General features: G+C 50.2%; 1 protein-coding gene across 3 annotated transcripts in view; it reads left to right on the top strand.

Annotated features, from left to right (window-relative positions):
* The first annotated feature begins 792 nt into the window (after positions 1-792).
* ABCG1 (ATP binding cassette subfamily G member 1) overlaps positions 793-24050 on the top strand; it is a 69565-nt gene continuing 46307 nt past the window's right edge. Inside the window, exons 1-3 of one of the 3 annotated variants that reach the window (XM_081074289.1) lie at positions 793-982; positions 1718-1811; positions 14734-14977. In XM_081074289.1, coding sequence (XP_080930415.1) covers positions 1719-1811; positions 14734-14977 — 337 coding nt within the window. In that variant the 5' untranslated portion in view covers positions 793-982; position 1718. Of the gene's footprint in view, positions 983-1717; positions 1812-8389; positions 8552-14733; positions 14978-24050 lie in introns of those variants that run through there. The other 2 variants (XM_081074288.1, XM_081074287.1) reach the window with 2 other exon arrangements.

The raw sequence follows: 24050 nt of genomic DNA on the forward strand, positions 1-24050 counted from the left end.
GGTGAATATACAGGGGTCTAGATACGTAAAATTCACCAAGCTAACAGCAAGATCTGTGTGCTTTACTAAAAAAGAAAGGAAAAATTGTTTCTTACAGGAAGAAAAGAAAATGTAACCTCTGGAGCCAGACCTGATTGTTTGGGATCTGAGATTGACTACTCTCTTGCTGTGTGACCTCAGAAAGTCACATAACCTCTCTGTGCCTTACTTCCTCGTTGTGGATAATAACAGTGTCTGGCCTACAGAGTTGTGATGAGAATTAAGTGAGTTAGTGATCATAGAGTTCAAAGCGCAGTGCGGGGCACCTGCCCTGGCCTCCATGGCTGTCAGTTCTTGTCACCAGGGGGTGGCCACTGCCCTGAAGCTCTGAGGTCCCAGGCGCTTCACCAGCTCACTTTGCCTCCACTCTGCAGCAAGAGTCCTTGGCTAAAGCTATGGTGATATGATATTATTTAAGTTACTCTAGACCTTCCACTAGGAAATACTCTATTTACCCTTACCTATTACCCTATAGACCCTGAGGAAGTTCATTTTTGTTGTCAATGTGTGTTATGAAAAATAAATTCCACCATATTCACAAGTGCAAATTCTATCATCGGTCCCAAAGTGGATTTCACACTTGGCCCATCGGTGGACAGACAGGTGGAGGGCACTATTTTGTGCCAGTAACCTGGAAGGGAGCAGACTGCCCTTTAGTAACCTCTGTCACTTCCTGTTCTGGGAGTAACAATTGCACGGGGCAATGTTATTACACATAGGATTGCATCATGCCTATTTTAAAACAATTGTAGCATAAAACAGAAACTGAATCACTGTTTGTGGTTTGGGGGTTTCACATGTCGGCAGTGGTGAAAATTGAAATTCTGTCCTACATAAGACAGGGGCTTCTTCCTTTAGCTGCAAAATAAATAACACTTCACAGCAGACTGGTCCGTTTGTATCAGGAGGGCTCCTTGGCGCAGCTTTACACCTGAGCTTGTGGGTAAGTCACTGACAAAATGCTTTTTAGCCAAATAATGTTTTGTAATGCAAATGTATGGAGTAAATGTAACTACTTAGCTGTAGGTCAAAGAAAATATGTCATGTCTTTTAGTACAGGCAGCAAATGGTCATTTGGATTTAAACTATGATGCAAATTGTCTGTGACTGACACCAGTCGGTCAACAAATGTTGGAGAGTCACCTGGGACCAGGCCACATGCTGGGATCAGTGACCTTCTCTGTCCTGCAGGCCAAGAGACCAGACCGAGGGAAACACATGAATCTGTAAATTTGGATGGGCTGGGTGTCAGTGAAACACAAGATACCGTAATATTTTTTCCAGTTTTATTGAGATATAATTTACATACACCATTGTATGATATACATATAACAAGATTAGTACAACATACTGATTTGAAGTCAGTCTATATTGCGAAATAATCACAATACGTAAGTTTAGTTAACATCCATGACCTCACAGAGTTACAATGTTTTTTCTTGTGATAAGCACTTTAAGCCCTACTCTCTTAGTAACTTTCAAACAGACAATACATTGTGGGAAGCTACAGGCCTCATGCTGTAAGTTATATCCCCAGGACTCAATTGCCTTCTAACTAGAAGTTTTTACCTTTGACCACCGTATTGGTTGCCTAATAGTTACTACTGAAGTATTGTCACTCTGAGGCTGGTGACCCAGGAGTTCCTCTGTACCTATATCTACCCATTGTCCCTTGCAGAATGTCCCACACAACAGTTCTTTATAAGAAGCAAGGAGGAGTGACGCCCGCCACTGGGGGTATGGTGAGCCGTGAAAGCCATGGCGCAGAGGAGGTAAGAGGAGGGTCATGGAAGAAAACGTGTGCATACCAGCCTCCCTCCTTCTCTCTTCGCGGCTCCCATGCACCCTCACGACCCCAGCCCACTGGGCCGTCGCAGTGGTGCTCCTTTGGTTCCCATTGTACTGATGAGGACTGAGGCTTTGAGAGGTTTCCGACTGGCCGAGCATCCAGGCAGCGGGTGGTGGGCTGGCGTCCCCCACCCCCTGCTGTCTGCCTGCAGCTGCCGTTGATACCATTTTATGCTTCTTTATAGCTTCTATTTCTTTGCTGAGACTTTCTAATTTTTTGTTTCAAGTGTGTTCATAATTGCTCACTGAAGCGTTTTTCTGATGGCTGCTTTTAACCCTTTGTCAGGCTATTGTGACATCGTGTGTTGGCATCTACTGATTGCTTTTTTTTTTTTTTTTTGGATGGTGACTTTCTTGGGGGAGGATGAATAATTTTTGGTGGAAACCTAGATATTTTCAGTATTATGTTATGAGACTCTAGATCTTATTCAAGCCTTTTGTTTGAGCTGGCTTCCTCTGACATCACTCAGGCACAGGAAAGGGGGGGCACTTCCTCATTACTGTCAGGTGAGTGTGGAAGTCCAGCTTTCCCACTCAACCTGCGCTGACACCCAAGGGAGGCGCTCCTGGGTAGGTGGTTCAGCTCTCCACTTGGCCACCACCCACCCCTCCGTGGCTGAGAGAGATAGGGGACCTCATTGCTGCGCTCACATTATCTCCTCTGCACCATGGTGTGTGAGGAGAGCAGGTCCTTGTTGGCACGGGATGGTGGTGAGAGTTCTGATTCTACTGGGTCTCCTCTGTCACCAGCCCAGTGAGGGTGGGAGGAGCTCCTCATTACTGCCTGGGGCCATGGATTCCAGCCTCCCTATTTGGCCTTCTTGACACCATTTTGACTGAAGGTGAGAGCAGGTTTGGGGGCCTCCTTACAACCTGAGGGAGGTGAAAATCTAAGCTCCCCACTCATCCTTGCTGGGGTGGGTGGGGTGGGCCCACAGTTTATGATGTGGTGTTTGGCTGGAGCAGAGCAGTAGTTGTCTAAACATTTTCTCCATTGCTAGGTTGCTCCTTTTCTATTCCTGTGGCTAGAGAGAGCAATCTTTTGTTGGGCCTTTGCGTGTGTATGTGTGTGTGTGTGTGTCCATTAGCATTTCCAGGTTGTTGGTTTCTTCAACTGAAAGTCTGGGACATATGAGGCAGAAAGAAAGGGACCTCACACAGTGTGGTTCCTTGAACCCCAAGGTCGCTGGCCAGCCTGGCTTGTCTTCTCCACCTTTCTGAGTCTCCTCATGTTTCTTTTGTGTAATGTCTGGAGTTGTGCTCAAGGGGAATAGAGAAAAGCATGTCTATTGCTTTTCCCCATTAGCCTGCCCTGTGACATGTGACACACTGAGCTTGGACTTCTTGTAGATCTCTCTCCCTGCTTGGAATAGGATTGTCCTATTTGCCAACAAATATTGACAGCTGGAAAAAACGGTGCTGGGAGGAGTCAGGAGTCCTGGGTCCTTGCTTGGGTACCAAGACCCTGGGCAGGTCTCAAACCTCACAGAGCTCCTGTCTCCTTATTTCCATGGGGCAGAAGGGCTTACTGAGATAAGCTTAAATAATATCATATCACAATAGCTTTAGCCAAGGACTCTTGCTGCAGAGTGGAGGCAAAGTGAGCTGGTGAAGCGCCTGGGACCTCAGAGCTTCAGGACAGTGGCCACCCCCTGGTGACAAGGACTGACAGCCATGGAGGCCAGGGCAGGTGGTTCAGGCATTGTTTCCCAGGCCTGGAGAGGGTAGGGGGGGAGTGGGGGTTTGAAGATCCCTGGAGAGTCACGTGACTCAGGGAGCCAAGAGGACTTCTGCCGGGGTGAGCAGGGTTCTGAGCACCCTGCACTTGACCCGTGGTCTTTGGAGCCAGGAGAGTCCATCTGTGCCCGAGCTGGCATGACAGGAAGGCACCTCCGGGGACCAGAGGGAGGCAGATTTTCTGACTGATAAGAAAAATAAGACATGGCCTTCCCTGCACCTGGGAGTGACATTCACGCATGTCCCAGGGATGGGTGCTGCCCTCCGACCTCGCAGGGGCACATGAGTGTCACATGAGGTGATGCAGGTGGCAGCAGTCTCCAAACCATTACAGGTTGTTCAAATATAACTCATCACTTTCATCAAGCACCTACTCTGGTGAGACGCCACGCTAAGAATGATGTCGAAGGCAAAGAAATATCCGAGGGACATCAGGATCTATGATTTTTGGGGGGAGATAAAGCCTGTGGCGAGGTGAACAGAGTCTCAGGCCATAAGGGGTTACAGGGTTGACCTATGAAGTATTTGTAAGGATTTTTCCATCAACTGGTTTCTAGTTCCTGACTTTTAACAACTTTGACAAACTGTCTTAATCAGGACTTTTTAGACTGCACGTGACTGAAAACTAATTCATGTTAGTTCAAGGTCAGAGGGAGAGTCCTGGGTCTCACACAGCGACTAAATAATGAGGACGACCAACACTGATTTATAAGATGGACACTATGGGCCAGACGTGACTTTCAAAAATGAACTCATTTCATCCTCATGACAATTCTCTGAGATGGCTCATCCCCCACTCCATAGCGGATGTTATGGAGGCACCGAGACTCAAGGTCCTGTTCCTGGAGCCGACTCCTGGCTCTAGAGCCCAGCGCTTACCGCCGCGCGGCCCAGCCTCTGGGAATGGGCGCTGCGACTTCCTCCAGCTCCCAGCTCTGCCTTCCTCCGAGTGGTCACGTCCTTCTCACCTAGACACTCTCTTTACAGCAAGAAAGTCGGCCCCTGCAAATAGCTGCCAACCCCCAAAGGAAAAGAAACCCTCCCTTTCTTGGGGGTCCATGCAAGACCCCAGGAAAACTCTGGTGGCCCCATTGGGTTCATACATCCTTTCCAGAACAACTGCAGTGGCCAGCGGGATCCGATCTGACTGACCGAGGTGGGGGTTGCGTTCTAGGATGGATTCCATGGAGTTAGGGGTGGGAGGCTCCTCAGGGGCAAAGCGAGGCCCATGGGCCACCAGTCATTTCCCTGCTGGAACCTTCTATGGGGTGATAGGAGCCCTTCATCTATATGTCAGCAGGAGGCGTCCAGTACTTTCCCTGTGCCTGTCTCTGGGACTTCGGTCCTAATCTGCAGCTTTGAAGGTCATCTCGTCGCCAGATGTTGTTTCCTCTTTCTTCATCTGCAGACAGTGTTTCCTAGGTCTGTCCTGCCACTCTGTTCTGTGCTAAGGGAAGAAAACAGAAATAATCTGTTTGCAATGTTTACTTTGCCTCTTCCTTACTTAGTGTATGCATATTTACTTGCATTTTTCTGTCCTTGAAGACATCCCTCATTAACCTCATCTTTTCATCTCAGCCCCTGGGCACTTCCCCTCTTCCCGCCTCCACCCTGCAGGACATTCTCATCTCCAGACCCCTCCTCTGCCCTCACCTCCTGGCAGATGCAGGAGGGAGGGGCCCCCAGGGGATACCATGGTCGGGGGACATTTGGACATTGGAGACAGAACATTGTGGGAGTCGGACCAAGAGCAGGACCCTTGACCAAGAGACCGTGTCCTTGGGTGCCTCATCACCCCCTCCTTCCCCAGCCACAGGGCTGGACAGAGAGAAAGTGGACGCTCCTTCAAAATGGAATCTGGGGGTAAAGTGCAAACCAGGCAGGTGAAACTACATAATTACAAGGAGAGCTAATGTCCCCAAATGCTGGTTGAGCACGTGGACCTGCTTGCCCCCAGGACATCAGGTTGTTGGCTGAGTGGCAGGAAGGCTTGTCCTGACCGACAGTGTGAGGGGAACATGGGACAGCATGACCATTAGCGAGGGGAGGGAGTACCCTGAATAGGCGTTCCGTAGTGGACCCCAACTTTTACAAGGGACGCCGAGGAAACGTAAGTCATGCAGAGGAAGGTGAGCAGGAAGGGGCCTGTCTATGAAGCAACATTGGAGGGGCAGGGATTCTTGGGCCACAGAAGTGAAGGCCTGCAGAGAGACGTGGTGCCGTATTGTGTGTCGGGCGCTCGAGGCCCGCTGTGTGGAGGGGCGGCTCCCTGAGCTGTGCCTGAGGAACGCGGAGCCCGCAGGGTGACAGACAGGGAGTCCCAAGTACTTACTGTCGGGACGGAAGTGCCTCTGCACAGGAAGTTCTCAGGCCAGCCTGGTCCACCCGTCAGCCAGACCTTGGCATCCCTGGGACTGGGGTCTGGACTGGACAGTCCTGTGGTGAGTTCCCTCATATTTGTCTGCGTGGCACCCACGTTTCTTCTCAAAGCTCCCTAAAACGGCCCTGTGAAACATCCGTGTCCCAATCTTTCTGCATGGTTCTGTTGGGGCCGACCTCCCCTTTGGCCTGTTTGACACATGTGACTCAAGCCAGGCCCAGCGATGTTTGGCATTGCGCTGGGCACAGTGGCTGGCTGCCAGCTGATAGGATACCAGGCTGCCTGGCCCTGCTGGAAGGGCCTTCCCGAGACGGCCCGGCTGAGGGGCAAGCCAGCAGAGGGGAGCAGAGCCATTCAGAGAGCTGCAGGCCAGGGGCTGAGGACATAAAACGTGTGCTTGGCTGGGGCAGGCCTGAAACCCATGCACCCAGAACCCTTGTGGTGCCTAAGACAGTGCATTACCTTTAGCTTAAGCCACTTGCAGTTGAGTTTCTGTCAGTAATGAGCCAGGGTCCAGACGCAAATGTCACAGATCTGACCTTCTTTACCATTTGCTTGTGCCCTGACTTGCACAAGAGGGACAGTGTTAGTGAGGATTAGCATTAGAGCGCTTGCTCCGTGCCACATGGTGGGAAGGGCTCGCCATGAACGATTTCCCATGAAGCTAAGATTATTCTTCCCACAATGTACAGATGTCTAAGTGAGAACACTTTCAGGGGCCTGTAACAGAAAGGTCAGCAGCTCAAGCCATGCCAACAAGGACCTAGTCTGTCACTGTCTTCCCTCTCTGGCTTCATCTGTAGGCTCTGCACACTGTCCCCATGGCCACTCCCAGGAGCCCAGCAGGCACCATCACCTTACACTCCTGGTTCCTAACCTGCCACTGCTATAAATCACATGGCCTAGAACTCGGAGCGGGGGGAGCAGTGCAGGGTGGGGGAATTCCAGAAGAAACCTCTGGACACATTCTTGGGAGTGAGGAGAACCGATGGCAGCGTTACAGGACCACAGTGTGCTGTCACTCACCATGGCCACATAGCAGGGAGTGTCCAGCCAATGCCCATGGAGAACCCTCTGGGATGCGAGCCCTGTCATCCTCTCCTGCCTTGTGTCCTGTCTGCCCCAGGAGCAAGTGGTGGCTGCAGGGCCACCAGAAATGAGGCATCTTTTGGCCTAGACTCTCCCTAGGAGGTCTATGAATTTGAATCCTCTTTCCAGAACATTCAGAGATTGTTGGCTTCCCTGTTCAGTACATTGGAGGCACCACACGGCCTCCTGGAATTACAGCAGTCAGATTCCCTTACTCGTGGCCAAGGATAGAAAAGAGCTAATGCATTGACTCTTCAAGTGACACTATTCAGAATAAAGCAGGACCCTGTCCCCCTGAACTCATACATTACATCCCCTTTTCCTCCTTTGATGTGAGGGGAGAATTGGGCTGTGGTCATCAGACCCGTGGGTATGAAGTCCACCTGCCTGGCATGAAAAGCTTTTTGCCCCCTTTCTAGGTGAGGAGAAAGACGGGGGTTCTCTCATCTGAGGGGTGGCCCAGGAGTGCTGGAGGTGAGAAGAAATGCTGTGTGTAGTCCCAACATGCAAACCACTAAACAAAAGCATTGGCCTCTGAGATTGGGAGTAAAGAATGCCTTGTCACCATGGTTACTGAGAAATGGTCCCACCTGTATAACAAGGGTTCTAGCATACACCAGGCCATCTGACGTTCCATGAGAGGGTGTTGGGAGTGTCATTCCTTATGCAGTTACAGGAACACAGCTGTGGACCAGGTATTAGGGTGGGCCCTGGAAACACCGCTCTGCAAAGACAAGCTTTGTCTTCATTTGTTGGGGTGCGGTTGGGCGGGGAGAGCAGAGTGTTGGGCATCTTCGCCTGAGCGCCCCTTGGTTACCAGCACTTAACTCTGCGACTGGCACAAAGCAGTGTTGCATGTATTGCCTCAGTGTAGGGGGTGTCACCCCAGATACGGAGCTGTAGTGGTGGGCGGCGTAGGAACGGCCATCCCTTCCTTAGTTCTCACGTTCCTACCCGGCCCAACAAAGAAAAAGGAAGATCCCCTGCGCCTTCCTCCTCGCACAGGCTTGGAGGTGCTGGTCCTGGAGGGGGATCCCGCTGTCTGTCGGAGCCCTGGGCCGCTGGCCCAGCCTCTGCGAGTTTCTGGTCTCGGGGGCTCCGTGGCTGGGCGGGCCCGGGGGGCGGCGGCTCCCGCAGCGGGGATGCCGGGCAGCTCCGCCAGCCACCGCCGGCAGGAGCAAAACAAGAGCACGCGCACCTGCTGGCCCCGCCCCGCTTCCCTCACCGGCCAATCGTGGGGAGTGGGCGGGGCGTGGGCGGGGCCTGCGTGGGGCGGGGCCGGAGCCCAGCGGCAGCCGGAGACCGAGCTCGCGCGGGGCGCAGCGGCCGAGCCAGGAGCGAGCGCAGCCTCGTGCCCGCCGCCCGTCCCCGCCGCCGCCGTGTCCCCGCCGCTGCCGCCGCCGCCGCCCCCGGGGCATGGCCTGTCTGATGGCCGCTTTCTCGGTCGGCACCGCCATGGTGAGTGAGCGCATCCTTCGGCCCCGGGGCTTGGTTCTGTTTTCCGGAGAGCAAGAAACGCACAAAGACCCGCACCCTCACCTTGACACCTGCCCCTGGGTCCCCCGGGAGGCGCCGTCGCCCACGTCCTGGGCACCTAGCGTCCTGGGCTGCTCCTTGCCCGGCCGAGCACTCCTGGAAGGCGGAGGGGCCCGGAGTGGGCGGGAGGCAGCCGCACCCCACAAGTGGACAGATGGTTTGACCTCGCCCGCCTCTGACGGAGGGGCCTGGGGCCGGGCATCTCGCGCGCACTGGGGATGGCTGCAGCCTGGGCCACAGGGCGGCCCAGCTTTCGGCCCGGGTGCGCGGCCGGGGCTCGGGAGCGGGCCTTTCTCGCGCCACCCTCCGGAGCACCGGGCACGGTCGGGGGGAACAAAAGAGGAAGCAGCTCCCCGAAAGAGAGAGCTCCTCGGCGACAGCCGCTCCCGGACCCGCCTCGGAGGGGATGGCGGAGTCCCGGGGAGGCAGACGGAGGGCGAGCCTGGGCACCCTGGAGAGACTCGGGTGGGGACAGAGGCGCCCCTCCAGCGTCTCCTGAGGGTACTGGCTCCGTAGGGGGACCACCGGCTGCCAGCGAAGTCAGCGCTGGACACGGCATGTGCCGTTCCTGGGGTGGTCAGCAGTCTCCTCTGCTGGTTTGCAATGGCGCGTAAACCACATTAGGACAAAACAAACATTTCCATGCCCAGCAGGCGGGCATTGCAGTTTGGTACTCACGGACTAGATTTCACATCACCTAAAGTACAAATAGAAAGTATTACGCATTCCAACCCCTATCGCTCTCCCCACCCATCCCTCCGTCTTCCTATCTTCTGTGTATTTACTATCCTGCTAGTTCCGTCCCAGAGGCTGTAAGCCCACAGCGCACAGCAGCACCGGTGTGTCACCCCCACCCTCCGCTTTATTTCATTTTTAGCATCCTGTATTGAAGTCAGCTGGGCTCAACAGGATTTGACCGACAGTTACCTCTTGCCTTGAGCTAAAGGAAAAAAAAAAAAAAGAAACGTGTAGCCGGGTTTCTGCGCATGCTCTGTTCTGCCAACGGCATCCTATGATTCCACACAGGTTACTGTAGAACATACCGCGCCTCGCCAGCTCATTATATAATGATTTTGTGTAAACCGATAGAATGGGGCCGCGGGAGCGCTAAGGAGCTTGGTAGAACCGGGGAGAGCCAGTGGTAGGGGGACTCACAGCCGGGGTCCCGTCTCTGGGCTTGTTCTGCCTTTATTACTTAGTTTCTTACAGATAAGGAGGGGATGGAAAAACAGAGAAGCCCTTTGTTTTTGGTTGAGTGTTTGGTCACACTTGGCAATTCTTCCTTTTACATTTGCCCATCTCTTTGGGATCCCTCAATTATGCTGATAATGGAAAATGAAGGAGCTTATGGCTAGTTGTAAGCAAATAAAGTTTCACAACTTTGAGGTGCTGGGTAACTCCTGTGGTCCTTTCAATGCTACCAAAGTGGCTTATACATGTGGGAAAGTAATGAACCAGAATGTTTTAAGGCGTAGAGGTTTTTATGTCACGATTTTTAATGTTGTGGTATGGTTTGATACAGTCCCAGGACTCAAGTGTTTTGTTCTCACATGGAGATGCTAATGGCTGGGCTCGTTTTTTTTTTTTTGTTTGTTTTGTTTTGTTGTTTTGTTTTGCAGGAAACGTTGTTCTTTGTGAAAATAATTTTCCTCCCTGAATACCTTGTACTTTTAAAATTATTATTACTTTAAAAATTTGATACAAATCATCAACAAGGAGCCCTTGAGAGACCGCCCCCCGCCCCAGGCCCCGAGGTTTGCTGTACCGTCACCCCGGCTCTGGGGTCCAGCCCAGCTGCCTGTGCCAGGTGTGAGTTTGTTCAGAGAAAGTTCCTCGAAGGGGGTGCTGGAGTCCCTGAGCTGGGTGGAGGGGTGGGCATGGATTCCCAATGGGATGGTGGTATTTGGGGTGATTTAAAGCGGGGTATTGGTGATGGTGAGGTTGCATTCCCAGGCACCACTCAAGTGGCATCTGCCCTTTGCTGAGTTAAGGGCATGCTGTTTGGGTTATTTTCCTTAGGCAGTGGTCTTGAGAATTCTCGTCAGTACATTTTCCTGTAGTGTGCTTAGGGGTCTGCTGGTCTAGGTGGGCACAAGGCTGGTGGCAATGAACCAAAGAGAGAAGTGAGAGGGTGCGTGCGAACACCTGGCGCCTGTGAGTTCCTCTTCCCTTTCCTCCCCTCCTCATGTTGCTGTGGGTGGGGGCGTGGGGGTGTGTGTGTTGAGTTTGTATCTCTAACTGTGCTTCCCCGGGTAAATAGAGTGAGCCAGGCTTGCAATGGCCTTGTGTGTGGGGTGGGGTGGGGGGGGGTGCTGCTGCCTGTTGGAGACCCGCGCTACATAGATATCTCTATACGTTAGCATTCAAATTGAAGTCAGCACCCAAGGAAATATTCTCACCTATCAAAGGCAGGCTCACTCCAAACAGGGTCTCCTCACATCCAACGTCCGCGAATGGAGTTACTATTGTTTATCATTCATTACACAGCACAAATCGTGTGTAGAGTGGGGAGGAAAAGACGATGCTTTGGTAAGATAGGGGAACATACACTGAAAGGGAACCAGTGGGGAGGGAAGATGTATTTGTTTCATTTTTAATGAGCTCAGAAAGCGAAGGACAGCGAGCTGTAACCTACATTGCCAGCCTCACTCATCTGAGGATTGTTTCCAGAGAGCTGGTCTATTTCAAAATGACAGCCACTGCCTCCCATCACACAGGATTTCATGATTTTATTAATTGGGCAAAGCCGTTGGACACCCGTGGAGGAAAGGTGCGCACAGCTTTGGCGTCAGTTTATTTGGGAGGGGGGTTGTATGGATTTCTGTTTCTTGTGTATTTCCCTATAATGGACAGGGACTGGAATGACCCAGGGTCACCTACAACTTGTGTGTAGAAAGCTAAGCAGCATTCGAGTGCAGCATCCTATGCTGGCTGGGAGGACGGGGTGCAGACATGGATGCTGCACAGCATTGGACCCCAGCCTGGCTCCTCATTAACCACGGGGTCTCGGGCAGCCTCTTTGTGCCTTAGATCCCTCCTTTGAAGTGGAGGAAGGGGTGATGGTAATGCCCTCTGGGGAGATAGTAAGAGGCATAGTCTCTGCAGCCTGAAGTTTAATGGGTACACTGTACTTGCTGAATCAACAGTCATTGTTTGTAGTCGTTTACCTACTGCACAGGAGGCGTTATTATTGAATGCTTTAAATAGTGAGAACTTGACTCTGGCTTCTCTCTCTCACTCCCAAATCAGTTTCGTCACCAAGCTTTGTCCTGCGCTGCATTGCATGTTTCTTCTGGGTGTCTGCATGGCCTTGTGGTCTCGTTAGGCACTTGCCTCGCTGTATTGTGATACCCGTATTCTTGCCTGGGGCCTAGTCTTGAGCTTGCTCTTGCTGAAACCTTAGGCCACGACCGCTGACCCCCAGGGCTTTATTTGGTGCTCAAGTTGTTGAATGAATGAGACACTAGATAGGCTTCGAGTCTATAGAGGGGAAACTCGGGTCCTCATCATAAAACAGGTCTGGCTTCTGCTACAGTCGGTGGGTGGGTGGGTGGAGTAATGGCTGTTCATCCCTGTCTTGGTGTAGGTTTCATCAAAAAAGAAAGCCACACCGTGGACCTCCTTAGGGGGTGGACACCTGTGGTGGGTGCCAGGGGAGGGTATGGATGGCCCGTGGCAGCTGGAATGCTGGGAGGACCACCACTGGAGAGGGTATGCTAGACGCTCCCCGCCCCCAGCTGTGAACACACAATGATTGGGGGTTCCTGGTTAGAGCCAAATCTGCCAGCAGGATGTGGGTTCAGAGCCAGATGGTTAGCCTTTGCACTTAGGTGGCAGGGTGGAGGTGAGAATGGACCTTGGGGACCAGGCCTGCAGCTAATTGTCTTGCCCACTGCTCCCTCCACTACCCCCCCCCCCAAGTTCCTTAGAGGGGGTGCTGGAGTCCCTGAGCTGGGTGGAGGAGTGGGCACGGATTCCCAGTGGGATGGTGGTATTTGGGGAGATTTAAAGCGGGTGTTGGTGATGGTGAGGTTGCATTCCCAGGCACCACACAAGTGGCATCTTCCCTTTGCTGAGTTGGGTGCCAGGGGAGGGCAATTATGGAGTCAAAAAGGGTTATAAACCTGGGACAGCAGCATGTGCCCCAAAAGGGGATTTATCCAGTGAACCAAGGGATGGCATGGGGGGCCTGCACTGGGCGCCCGAGCTGAACTTGCACGTCCTTTCCAATCGTCCAAAGCCAAGAGCTGAGCTATGGCAGGCTTCTCTTATTACTCTTTCATGAGGCCTGGACATAAGGTCCCCCCGGTCCTGCCGCTGCCCCTTGGGAGCTGCAGAGGCACACACTCATGAACAGACTTTGCGGAGTCCCCTTGTCAGGCTAACATACACCTTCCTTGACTTTGTTTGTATGAACCCATTTACGTCTGCCTTTGAAGCATTTCACATGCTTGGTGCCAGAAGCGAACCAAGCCTAATTCCGTCAGTTTTATTCTGTACTTGAATTTTTATCTACAGAGTGTTCTAGTCAGTGAGATGAGTTTTGATTTGGTTAAGCTTTTCAGAGGTAGGAGATGCCTGGGGGGTGTGTGTGTGCGCATGCACACGTGCCTTTTTCTTAAACGGCAAAGCAACATTTTCAAATATCACCAGAACCAGAAACCCGTTCGCAGGTCTCCCCATCTCTCTCTTTGTGCTTTAAATACTCAAAAGCTCCAAGGACTCCAAGACTTTTGAGCCCTTAACTACCACGTGGGAAAGGATGCCAGCTCTTCAGCCTTATAGTCACATACCCTCAGGAGGTCATTCAAATGAGGGAAGGGCTTGTTCCAGCCACATGAGTTGCTGGGGCTTGTGGAGATTATTTATGGAATGATCCACCCTCTGGGTTTATTTCGGATTTTTGATTAGAAACAATGATGATCAAAAAGCCATCAACTCTAAAGAAATACCTAACAAACTTATGGAAAACTAACAGTAAAGTGTTTCCCTTTTGAGCAAACAATAACACTGCAGTGTCTCCCCCCATTGTACCGCAGTCAGAAGGGCCTGACTTAGGCAAGAGGGTAATAGATGGGCTCTGCCAGTCAGGCCGACTGTAGTCAACGCTACGAAGTAGTGTCTCCAGAGGCCCATGCTTCGGGTACTGTGGAATGTTCTCTCTTGATTCAAGAAACAGCTAGAGAAAGCATAGCATATTTGCCCACCCCACGGTTCTTCTGAGTTCTAGAGTTGCCTGAAGCATATTGATTTGCTCAGGCCTGCCAAGCTATTAGAAAAGGATATTTCTGTCTTTGCATAAATACTTTTGGTTCTTGGCATCAGTAACTAGTCAGTTGACTCCCATGGAAGCTTTAAAAGCCAGTGTAGCTACCAAGGGGTAGGTGAGTCAATGGAGAGAGCACCTAACTAACTGATTTTTGTTTTTTTTTTGATGACTCAGATTCTGGGATCACTTCTACCCCTCACTTGATTGTAGGACTCAGAGCAAGTTTCTTAAATTGTCTGTGCCTCAGTTTCCTTGTCTGTGTAATAGAGAAAAAAATCAACCTTTCCAACTGTTTTTTCAGTGCTATTATTAAGATACGATGAGAGAGGAGAGGTGTAAGTGATTTAGATTTACAAGGAAAATACAAAGGCCAACTCCCACAAAACCCAGAAATTCAAGTGGTGTCATTGCTCTTGGGAAATGTTAATGGGGTTCCACGAGGAACGCACGAAAAGAGCTCATTTTAGAGAAAACTGTCAATTACATATTTCATAGGAGCCCCATGTGTCTTTATTGGGATTTTTAATGAGTGGATGGTAAATAGATACTTTTTTTTATGGTGGCCAGTGTTTCATTCTTTGAAACAAGTGATTCATTTATTATGGTTTTGTAATTAGATTTTATGATTCTCAAAGAAATAGTAATATCTTATCTATCTTAAGCATTTTTAATAGAAGAACAAGTGATGGCTAGAGATGACAAATTCCTCTAGGCAAGCGCCTTTCTTCTCGCATGGAGGGCACTCTGTTGTCTAAGAGCTGAATGGTGAGGCCCCTGAGCTCTTTTCCTTGATGTAGCTTCTAACCTCTCTTGGTGCTTCTCTCTTTTTCTCTAGAATGCCAGCAGTTACTCTACAGCGATGATGGAGCCCAAGTCGGTGTGCGTCTCTGTGGATGAGGTGGTCTCCAGCAACATGGAGACCACCGAGAAGGACCTGCTGAATGGACATCTGAAAAAAGTGGACAACAATCTCACTGAGGCCCAGCGCTTCTCCTCCTTGCCTCGGAGGGCGGCTGTCAACATTGAATTCAAGGACCTCTCCTATTCGGTCCCAGAAGGACCCTGGTGGAGGAAGAAAGGTAGGGAGGTGGCTGCTGTGTGCGTCAGGAGGCGGGAGGAAGCTCTGAAGGAAGCAACAGGTTGGGGAAATCTGGTTCTGGAGAGGCTGAGTCTTCCCATTCTGACTCTGCCATGGTCAACTTATTTCATTGCTTTGTGCCTGATTTTTTTCTCACCTATAATATGAACAGGTTGGATTAGATGCTTCAGCCTTCACGGTGGCTTTTAACTTCTGATATGATTACAAAGAATGTCACAAAGTTAGGCCAGGGTCCATGTGTGCTGGTTTCCGGTGTGCACGCGAAGGGTCCTTTTCAAAATGGGAGACAGGTGCTCCCTCCCCAGTTTGAAGTGTTAAACTTCAATGTTGGTAACCTAGAGTGACCTCTCTTGAAAATATTACATTTATGGGTCTTGGAAGGACTCCTCATGGGTGGTGGGCTATAAAGAAAAATACATTGTTGTCAAATGAGCCGTAGAAATAAAAATAAAAGAGACAGAGAGGACGGCACTCAGGAGGGCTCTGGAAAGCCACACGGTCCAGGAGTTGGCCACCAGCTTGTTGCATGTTAACCACAATTGACGACTCATGGTATTTTGAATTTTCTTAGTAACCTGGATATTCCTTCGCCAGCCCTAGATTTTCAGTGTGCAGAGTTAATGCCACCTGGGTTGGTATATCCTTTACCGTCTGATCCATTTCTTCCCATGGTACTTCCCATCTCCCTCTGCTCTGTTCACCCATCACCTACCCATTTTCAGGTGAGTGGGGGACCAATTGAGAGAGGACAGTGTTACACATCACCAAGAAACGATGGTCCCTAGTTTCTACTCACTCATTTAAAACAGCTTGAAAATCTATGAGGAATTTGGAATAGAAGTGACTCGGGTACCACTGGAATATTGTAATTTTTTTAGGACTCTCAACTTAAATCTAGATTCGACCCTTCTTTCTTATTGAAGAAGACCCACCAAGGCTCACTTTTTTATTCTCCATTTTTCTTTCTTTCTTTTTCTTCTTTTACCTTCATTTTGTTTTCCTCTGCTCGTGAGGTTAAGCCATAGACTGTTGGCATGGGCACTCCTTGGGAGCTGCCAGCCAACTTGGTTGTGGCATGACTTCATGCTTGCACAACCAACTATGAATGGATCCTAAACCTTCTCAATGGCTGCTTGCATAGCACTGTTATCTAATGCTTAACATTTTCACTTTGCCAGCCTGGTTTTTTAAGAAATTCTATGGCAGACAGGGTTGGGCTCATTTGTTTGAGCCTGTTGAAATGCCAACACACAGTTCTAGCCTTTTTCTTCTCAACTTGAAAAAAGATTTTACTGGAAAAAACGTGCACCAAGTGACCAGGAGGGCCTCGTTGTGTTTTGGCTTGATTTGTGTGTTTTTCTTGATTTGTCTATACAGACAAACTGTGGATAATCTGAGAGATGTACATCATTATCTATCCGATACATGTGGCCTTTGAAATACTGTCTTGTTGGTTGAAGATGCTTGGATGGGTCTCCCTCAAATTGAAAATAGCTTGCAATGCAGAAATGTAAATGTTTGAAAACTGCCAGAATCTTGGTTTGAAATTCACACAGCAGGCAAGTGAAGGATATCATTTCCTAGTCAGGTATGTGGCTTGTCAACACTATATTCTCTAAATCTCAGAACTGGTCACACCGATTGTCAAACTTAGCCAATGGCGATGGCATCTAAATCAATGAGGGAAGGACCACCACTGTCCATTCCTAGTGGCCTCCTTGGAAGCTCTGTCCAGGTGACTGCCAGATAGACATATGCCCTATAGTAACCTCCGTGGGCTCTGGAGGGGGAGGAGGAGGAAGTGGGCCCCAGGGACCTACCGGTGAGTCAGAGATGGTTAGGGCGGAGGGGAAGCTGTGCACGACTGGTCTGCTGTGTCCTGGTTGCTGGTTTCTCGAGCTGTTGAGGCCTGATTTCTTTGACTGGCTTCCTCCCTGACCCCTTCTCCACAGCAGCACCTGTGTCCACTTCACTCTGCTTGCCCTCCTTCCCCTGCATGCCCCATTGTTTCCTTTGTTCTCGGTACCCTGCAGTTCAGAAGGTTTCTCACTCCAGCACAAATTTAGGGTGGGAAATACTTGTCCATCTTCTCACTGAACAGAAAGGAAATGGAGTGGTTAAGGCTTGCCCATGTGCCAGAGCTGCAAGGCCGGCCTAGGACTGGGTGGTGATTTCTAACTCTGCAGTCTGACTTGGTGCCCACGCCGCGCTTGACCCAGGGCCTCAGGGGTGCCAGGGTCCCCGTAGCCACAGGGAAGCAGTGCTTCTTCTCCAGGTTTGGTGCCTGCAGGGTGGGCTCTGCTTGGCTTGCTGAGTTGGTTGTCCCGTCAGGCTGGAGGCTACATCCAGGAAAATCGAGAGTTGTCTCGAATGGAGTGAGTTACCTGCCGAGGTTCTCAGTGCTCACTGTGCCCTCATCACCACCAGGCTCTCGAGTGCTACATCGACTCAGAACTTGGGGACCATATTTCCCCAACTAAGTGCCACCCTCAGGATGAACAATACAAGTCTGAATGAAATCTGGACCCAGGCAGCAGGCTCCGGGGGGAGGTCCTGTGGGCTGGTACGCATGAATTCCGCTCACACTGTTCTCTCCAGTTCACTGCCCTGCTTGTCAGCCTCCAAGCCGCTCCTCAGGTCTGGCGCCCCTCCCTCAACGTGGGGCCTCATCTTTCCTGCTTTGTCCTTCCGATTGCTGCCAGTTGTCTCTGAATGCAGCCATGATGAGGCTAAGCAGAGACGTCAGATTGAAGCCACGCTCTCATTTCCCTTTTCTCTCTGTGGCAGTTACATATTTGGCATCACCTTGGTGTGACACCAAGTATGACCAACCCTTGGGACAGGGACTCTTTCTCTTACTTTTCTCACCATGTTAGTTTTGCTCTCCGTACCAAGCTGATTGTTTTTACTTTCTGAAGTTCAACTTGACATGTTGAGCTCATTGTAAGGACACACTGGGGGTGGGATAACCCGGCATCATGTAGGTCTGAATGTGAGAGCTGAAGTGCCTGTGTAGTGAAGGGAACAAAGTGCTTGTGTAGTGAAGGGAACAAAGCCTGAGAGCAGAAGTGATTCGATCAAGGGCAGAGCCAGTGCTGGGTCCTGGCTGTCTGACTCCTAATCTAGGTTTCTTTGCATCACAAAGACACTAGACCATGCCAGAAAATTCCAGGAGAGACTTTTCCTCACATGATTTCTCCCAGAACACGGCACTTGACTCAAACTCGACATAGAATGCTGTAGCAAAGTTTGTATTGTGGTTAGAATAATATTATAAACTCCTCCATAATTATTTTAAAGAAAGAAGACAGAGAGAGAGTGAATGTCATAATTCTTAGAAGAAAGGTGATGAGTGATCAATAGCAATATTTTTTAGAGGGAAATGTCAGGCACCGATTCTTTAAAATTCTTGAGCTTGATGATTGCCAAGCATTAAATATGGTGTTTAACAAAACATCTTGTATTTTCAATTGTAGTTACATTTTCACCATATGATTAATGATGTCTTTGGAGGGAAAACTAGATCATATAATAGATTCCTAGTAGAGAACATAATTGTGAAAGGAATTATTCCCAAGAGAAAAAAAGTACACCCCAAGGATAATTTCACTGGCTTCTGACACAGTAATTACTTTCCCTCAAGGAATCCACTCACGTAGTATAAGTTGATGGGACAAATGATTTGGAACAATATGGTTTTTGGTGCCAACACACCAATTATTGTGTCGGAGCAACGTATGTATCCGAACAATCCGGGTTAGTTGTTATCACTCAGTCTCAGTGTGACTTACTTGTGAAGGCAGCTTCTGTTTCCGGTATGGCAGATCAATGGCAGACACTTGGTCGGGAACATTTAGGACCCCTCACTAAGAAGGCAGACCACGTCCTGAGTTTCTTGGTGAAGATGCGGGTGGTGAGGAGAAGATCTGACACTTAGCACTTCCTCGCTCTCAGGGCTCATTCACACATCCTAATCATTTTTTATTAGGATGTGACTGGTCACAATTAACAAGTGGAATGCTTTGGGTCCTCTGGATAATGATGTCTTCCTTACCCCCAAGGAAACTGGAGCACTTTCCATTTGTGAAATTAAAGCAGGTCTTGGGTCCATTTGGCTCCGGGGCCAATTCTGCCCTTTGTACCTATGGAATACATGAGGTTCAGAGCTATGTCCCAGGTCACAGGCGCACAGAAGGTGAGAATGGAAGCAGGTCTGCAGGATTTGAGGCTAAGACCCAACAGGGAACCGAGTAAGCACCTGGCCCTGAGGTGAGCACACCACTGGGCCACCAGGGTGTGGATGGGCCTCACCCCATTTTACAAAACCACGAGGGGTCTCCTTGATGATTAGTACTGACTGATTTTCCTTTTCATTGGCCTGCTTGGATGTCAGTCCCCTCTGCCATTCCTCAGGGTGCATAAAGGAATCCTTGGTCCTTTGGGCAGTCTGTAGCTGTCCTGTCCCCTCACCAGAGGGGTGAGGCTGAGGTGTGTGGCACACCTTCACACAAACAGGTGACATGATTCTTAGAAATTAAATTCACCTCCCAGGATTACCTTGTGATGAAGTTCAGGTCGAGAACAAAAGTAATCACATCTGGGGCGTTAGTGAGTTTTCCTTGCTATCCTTCAGCCAGGCTGCTGTCTCAACGCGGTGACACTGATGGTATGAAATACCATACCACCTGCTACTTTGAACCCCGACCCTCCAGCTCCCTCCTTGTCAAGTGCCAGCAAGGAATTAAACAATCTGGGCAGCCCCGCCTCAGTGTATCTGTATGGTTTGTTCCTAGGCTATAAAAATGCCTTTGAATACTCTTCGCCAATTCAAGTTTGCTTTTTCTTCATTTCAAAAGCTGTATCCCAAGGTCTGTAATGACGAACAGGTTGAAATGAGTGGAATGTGCCATTAATAAATGCCTTTCTGGAATTCCATTAAGGGAAGACCAGAGTCTAACCAAGTACTGGGTGACTTGATCCAACCAAGTGGAGCAGAGATGAGAGGGCGGCCAGTCAAAGGGGGACTACAGAAATCCCCAGGCAGTGATGGGTTTTCAGGGTCCGGTTCCAAGGGGACTTCTGCTCCCCTACCATGAATGGATTGCTCTCCTGTTTCTTGGGAGCCATCAAGCTAACGTGGGCTTTCTTTTGGGTGCGAAAGGAAATTGCTTTTAAATACTCTGCCTTTGTCTTTATTTGAGGCAGTAACTAGTCTTTTATGGTGAACCTAAACCTTGCTTGAGGCTGGGGCTTTTATGCACCTAGCTGACAAGCTCTTCTCTTCCCCTGTGGGACCAGTTCTTAGGTTCTCAGCACATGGTAGCTCCCTGGGGCAGGCAGGCAGGACACTCACTCAGGCCTCATTGATGATGGGTCTTCTGGAACACTTCTGATCATTGCCTCACAGGCTTTGAAAAAATGCTGGGAATGGGCCAACTCTCACAGCAGACTCATGGCAGAAGAATGTATAGTGACTAGGTACAAAACCAAAGGGTTTGCTAGTTTACCAGGAGAACGTTACATCCAAGGAGTCTAAATGCTCTCCAGCCAGCACACCTTCTCCCTCTGAGCATGCTGCATGGAAGCCAAACCATCACCTGCTGAGACCTGGGACCAGGGGTTCATGATTCAAAAGTGTGCCACTGTCAGGCTCAACACCCCTGTCGACAAGGCTGAGGTGGCCCTGCTAACATTGACCTTGAGGTCTTCTTTCCTCCTTCGCTTCAATGTCTGGCCACCGCTGTCCCCTTCTGATCGGCAGGTTCTTTATTTGGGTATGCTCACACTTCATCACTTTCCCAGAGAGTGCACCTATTCTTGAGCCATCTGGTCCCTTCGATGAGACTTTGTAGGACTGTGCTCTGCTCAGCGGGGACTTGGTGTCACTGTTTCACTTTCTGAGGACATTCTTGCCACACTCATTTTCACCTGCTGTGTGGTGGGTGCCTCCTGCCTTCCTTTAACACCTCAAATATGCTTGTGTCTTGAAAACTTCACATTCTCAAACTAAAGTCCTCTCTTACAAACCAGAACCTAATATGCCAAAGCCAAGAGATAACCCAAAGTGACATTCTGCTGAACATGAAACCATGTCTTTTGTTTATAAATTGGCAGGAAAAAATGTTTAGTGACCACACACCTGCTCTTTTTGAGTACAGTTCTATAATCAACAGATTCCCTTATTTAAGAAACAAAGGTAACCACATGGGTCAGATTAAGTATGTTTAGAAAGAAGGAACCATACAAAGTAGGGGTTTATAGAATGGGGGCGATTCTCTGTCAACCCCATGCTGATGAAGTCCCAGAACCTTCAGCTTATGGTCAAATAAAATATATCTAATACCAAGTGCTTTTGCTCATAATATGAGCAGAGAAAAGTTTGCAGAGTCAGGGATGGAGGCTGGTACCTCTGCCGGCTTCAGTCCAGCCATTAATTGTACTTTTCACTTTGTCAGCTGTGCTATTGTTTGTCACCTTTGTGCCCTCTGGGGTAAATGGCATTGATGTCAAAGTTAAGACATGCCAGAGTGACTTCAAGACTGTGATTATGACCAAGGGAGATCTATATTGAGCGTGCAAATCTTGGAGCCCAAGGGGGCCTCAGAACTCCCTTGGTCTGACCTCTCACCTATGGAGCAATCCTTCTTTCCCCATTCCCGACAACAGGGTGTCAGCCTGTCTGAGCACTTCCACTGACCAAGGACTGACACTTTCCCAGTGGCCAGGTCCATGTTTGCACAATCTAATTCTTAGAAAAATCTTCTATCTGTCGAGCTGAAATCCGAATTCCAGTAATGTTCGCTGGCTGATCCAAGTTCTGCTCTCTGGAACTCTGCAATATACATCCTGGTGTTGATCTTGAAACAAGCTCACAATTAGAAGGAAAAAAGCCTAACCACGTACAAAACAGTAATCAAGTGCGTCAAGACCCAAGACTATCTGGAAAGGAAAAAGTCAGAAGCATGTGGGCCTTGGAGGAAATGAGGCCAGCGTCCCGCTTTGGGAGTGGGCATCAGGTGGCATTGTGGGGGCAGGGCAATAAGCAGGAGACCTGACGGAATGTGCTTGCTCTGTTTATAAACTGATAAGGCTGGAATAGAAGAGCAGATGTGAGTCACTCTTTCTGTTTCTTTTGCTGTCATAAGGCAAGCTGCTGCGCTCAGACAAAAAGTCCCTCGCCCTGATTCTCTCAACGGCAGGTCTTGAAAGTGAACGTTTTAGCAGGAGTTTTATGGGATTTCTCAGTTGTGGTTTCTCCTCTCCCACTTTTGGGGAGAGTGTTTATTTTTCAATGAAAAATAACTTTTTACTGAGCAAACGCTGTTTGCTGTAGCCCATTGATTGCATCATTAAGTCCTCATGGGAAAGCCATGGGGGCATATCAGTATGGATATCTTACGGAGGAGGGAGGGAGGCAGATCTCGGATTCCCCCAGAAACCTGCACTCTTGACTACCTGCCTCTCAACAAGCTCCACTGAGAACTGTCCCTTTGTCGTTTCTCAGGCTGCCGTAAAATGAGCTGTGCTAGGTTTGCTTTGCCCATGACATACACAACCCCAGACCCTGGTGGCAGTGGAGTTGCCACAAAAGGCCTCTCCACCTCCCCTGGGGTGGCGGTTCCCAGATGTCCTTCATGGGCTGGCCTGGGAGCAGGTTTGTCCTCCCTCCACCTGGCTGGGCACCTCTGCTGGCCCACCAGGATGGGGTTAAGGGCCACTTGTCCTGCACCCACCCGCTCCTTCCAAGAGCTTGTCTCCAAGGAGCTAATTGGTTCTGGCTGCGTTTTACCCACAGACTCTGGGGAAGGGGAGGTTCAGGCCGCTGACGGAGAGGCAACTCTAACGCTGGCTATTAATATGGAGTAAGAACCCATCCCTTTCCCAGTACGGTGCCATGCTGACTCTGCAGGCCTAGGGCCCAGGGTGCTGTTTGTGCTGTCCCCCGCCAGGCGGCCGGACACACCTGCTCTCAGATGTAGGTCTGGCTGCGGGTCTCGTGGAGGCTGTCTGGAGGACTTTCGTGTTCGCTGGCAACTCCAAATGCTGAATGGGTTGCACAAGACCACCGCCGGTGCCCTTAGCGCGCGCAGGTGCGGGCCGGCCAAGTGCGGGCGGGGCAGGTAGGGACCGGCAAGTGCGGGCGGGGAAGTGCGCTGCTGCGCGTGCGCGTGCGCAGTAGCCACCTCCGCCACCGCCGCTGCCTGCGCCGGGGTTACTACCGGTCAACGCTCGCGGGTAACCTCGGCGGTGTGCTGCGCAATTGGCTGCGCTCCGGGCGCTGTTGCTAAGCGGGAGCAGAGGATGCAGAGCTCTTGGGGTCCCGGTGCTGCTGCCTCCCGGGCCGGCGGGGTCTCCGCCTCCCCTGGACTGGGGCCACCCTGTGCAAGTCTGATCCCTGGGGGTGCAAACCCCATGCTCCACCCCAGGTCTCTTGAACCCTGGGCCCTGAAAGTGCTAGAACCTTTCCGGTAGCCTAATTTTCCTCAAGAAGACGTCTCTAAAACAGATCTGATGAGATATTTTTTAACCGATAATTATTATGTTGTAGTCTTTTTAAGCATAATTGGGAGACTTCACTGGGATGGAAATAGCACACAATATTTAGGACGGCCATCGTCGGGAAACGGCTGGCATCCTATGTGGTGTTTGTCCTTGCACCAGAGTGGGGAGGCTTCACGAATTTCCCAGACTTCTATGTAAAGTGTAAGGTGGTGCCACCAATGGCAGGTTGCACACGTTTTCTAGGAGACAACTGATATATGAATCCTTATAAATGCTCTTGTTTTGTTTTGGATTCACGCTGTGGGTGAAGTGATAAGAGGCATGGCTCCTTGGGCCAAGCAGGTTAGACAGGAAGCAACCAACCTTTTCCGAGGTCAGCGTTTTAAAATGACCAGGGCGGTCTTTGGAATCCTGGAATTCCCCTCAGGAATCTGAATTGGGGTCCAGTCAGCTAGCTGGAATCCATCGGTCACACTGCAAAGCAGCTGCTCCCTAGTTTCCTGCCAAGTCACTTCTATCCTGGGTGTGCTAATGAGGCAAGGAGAAGTAAT

The sequence above is a fragment of the Rhinolophus hipposideros genome, assembly GCF_964194185.1.
Source record: "Rhinolophus hipposideros genome assembly, chromosome: 2".
Taxonomy (NCBI): Eukaryota; Metazoa; Chordata; class Mammalia; order Chiroptera; family Rhinolophidae; genus Rhinolophus; species Rhinolophus hipposideros.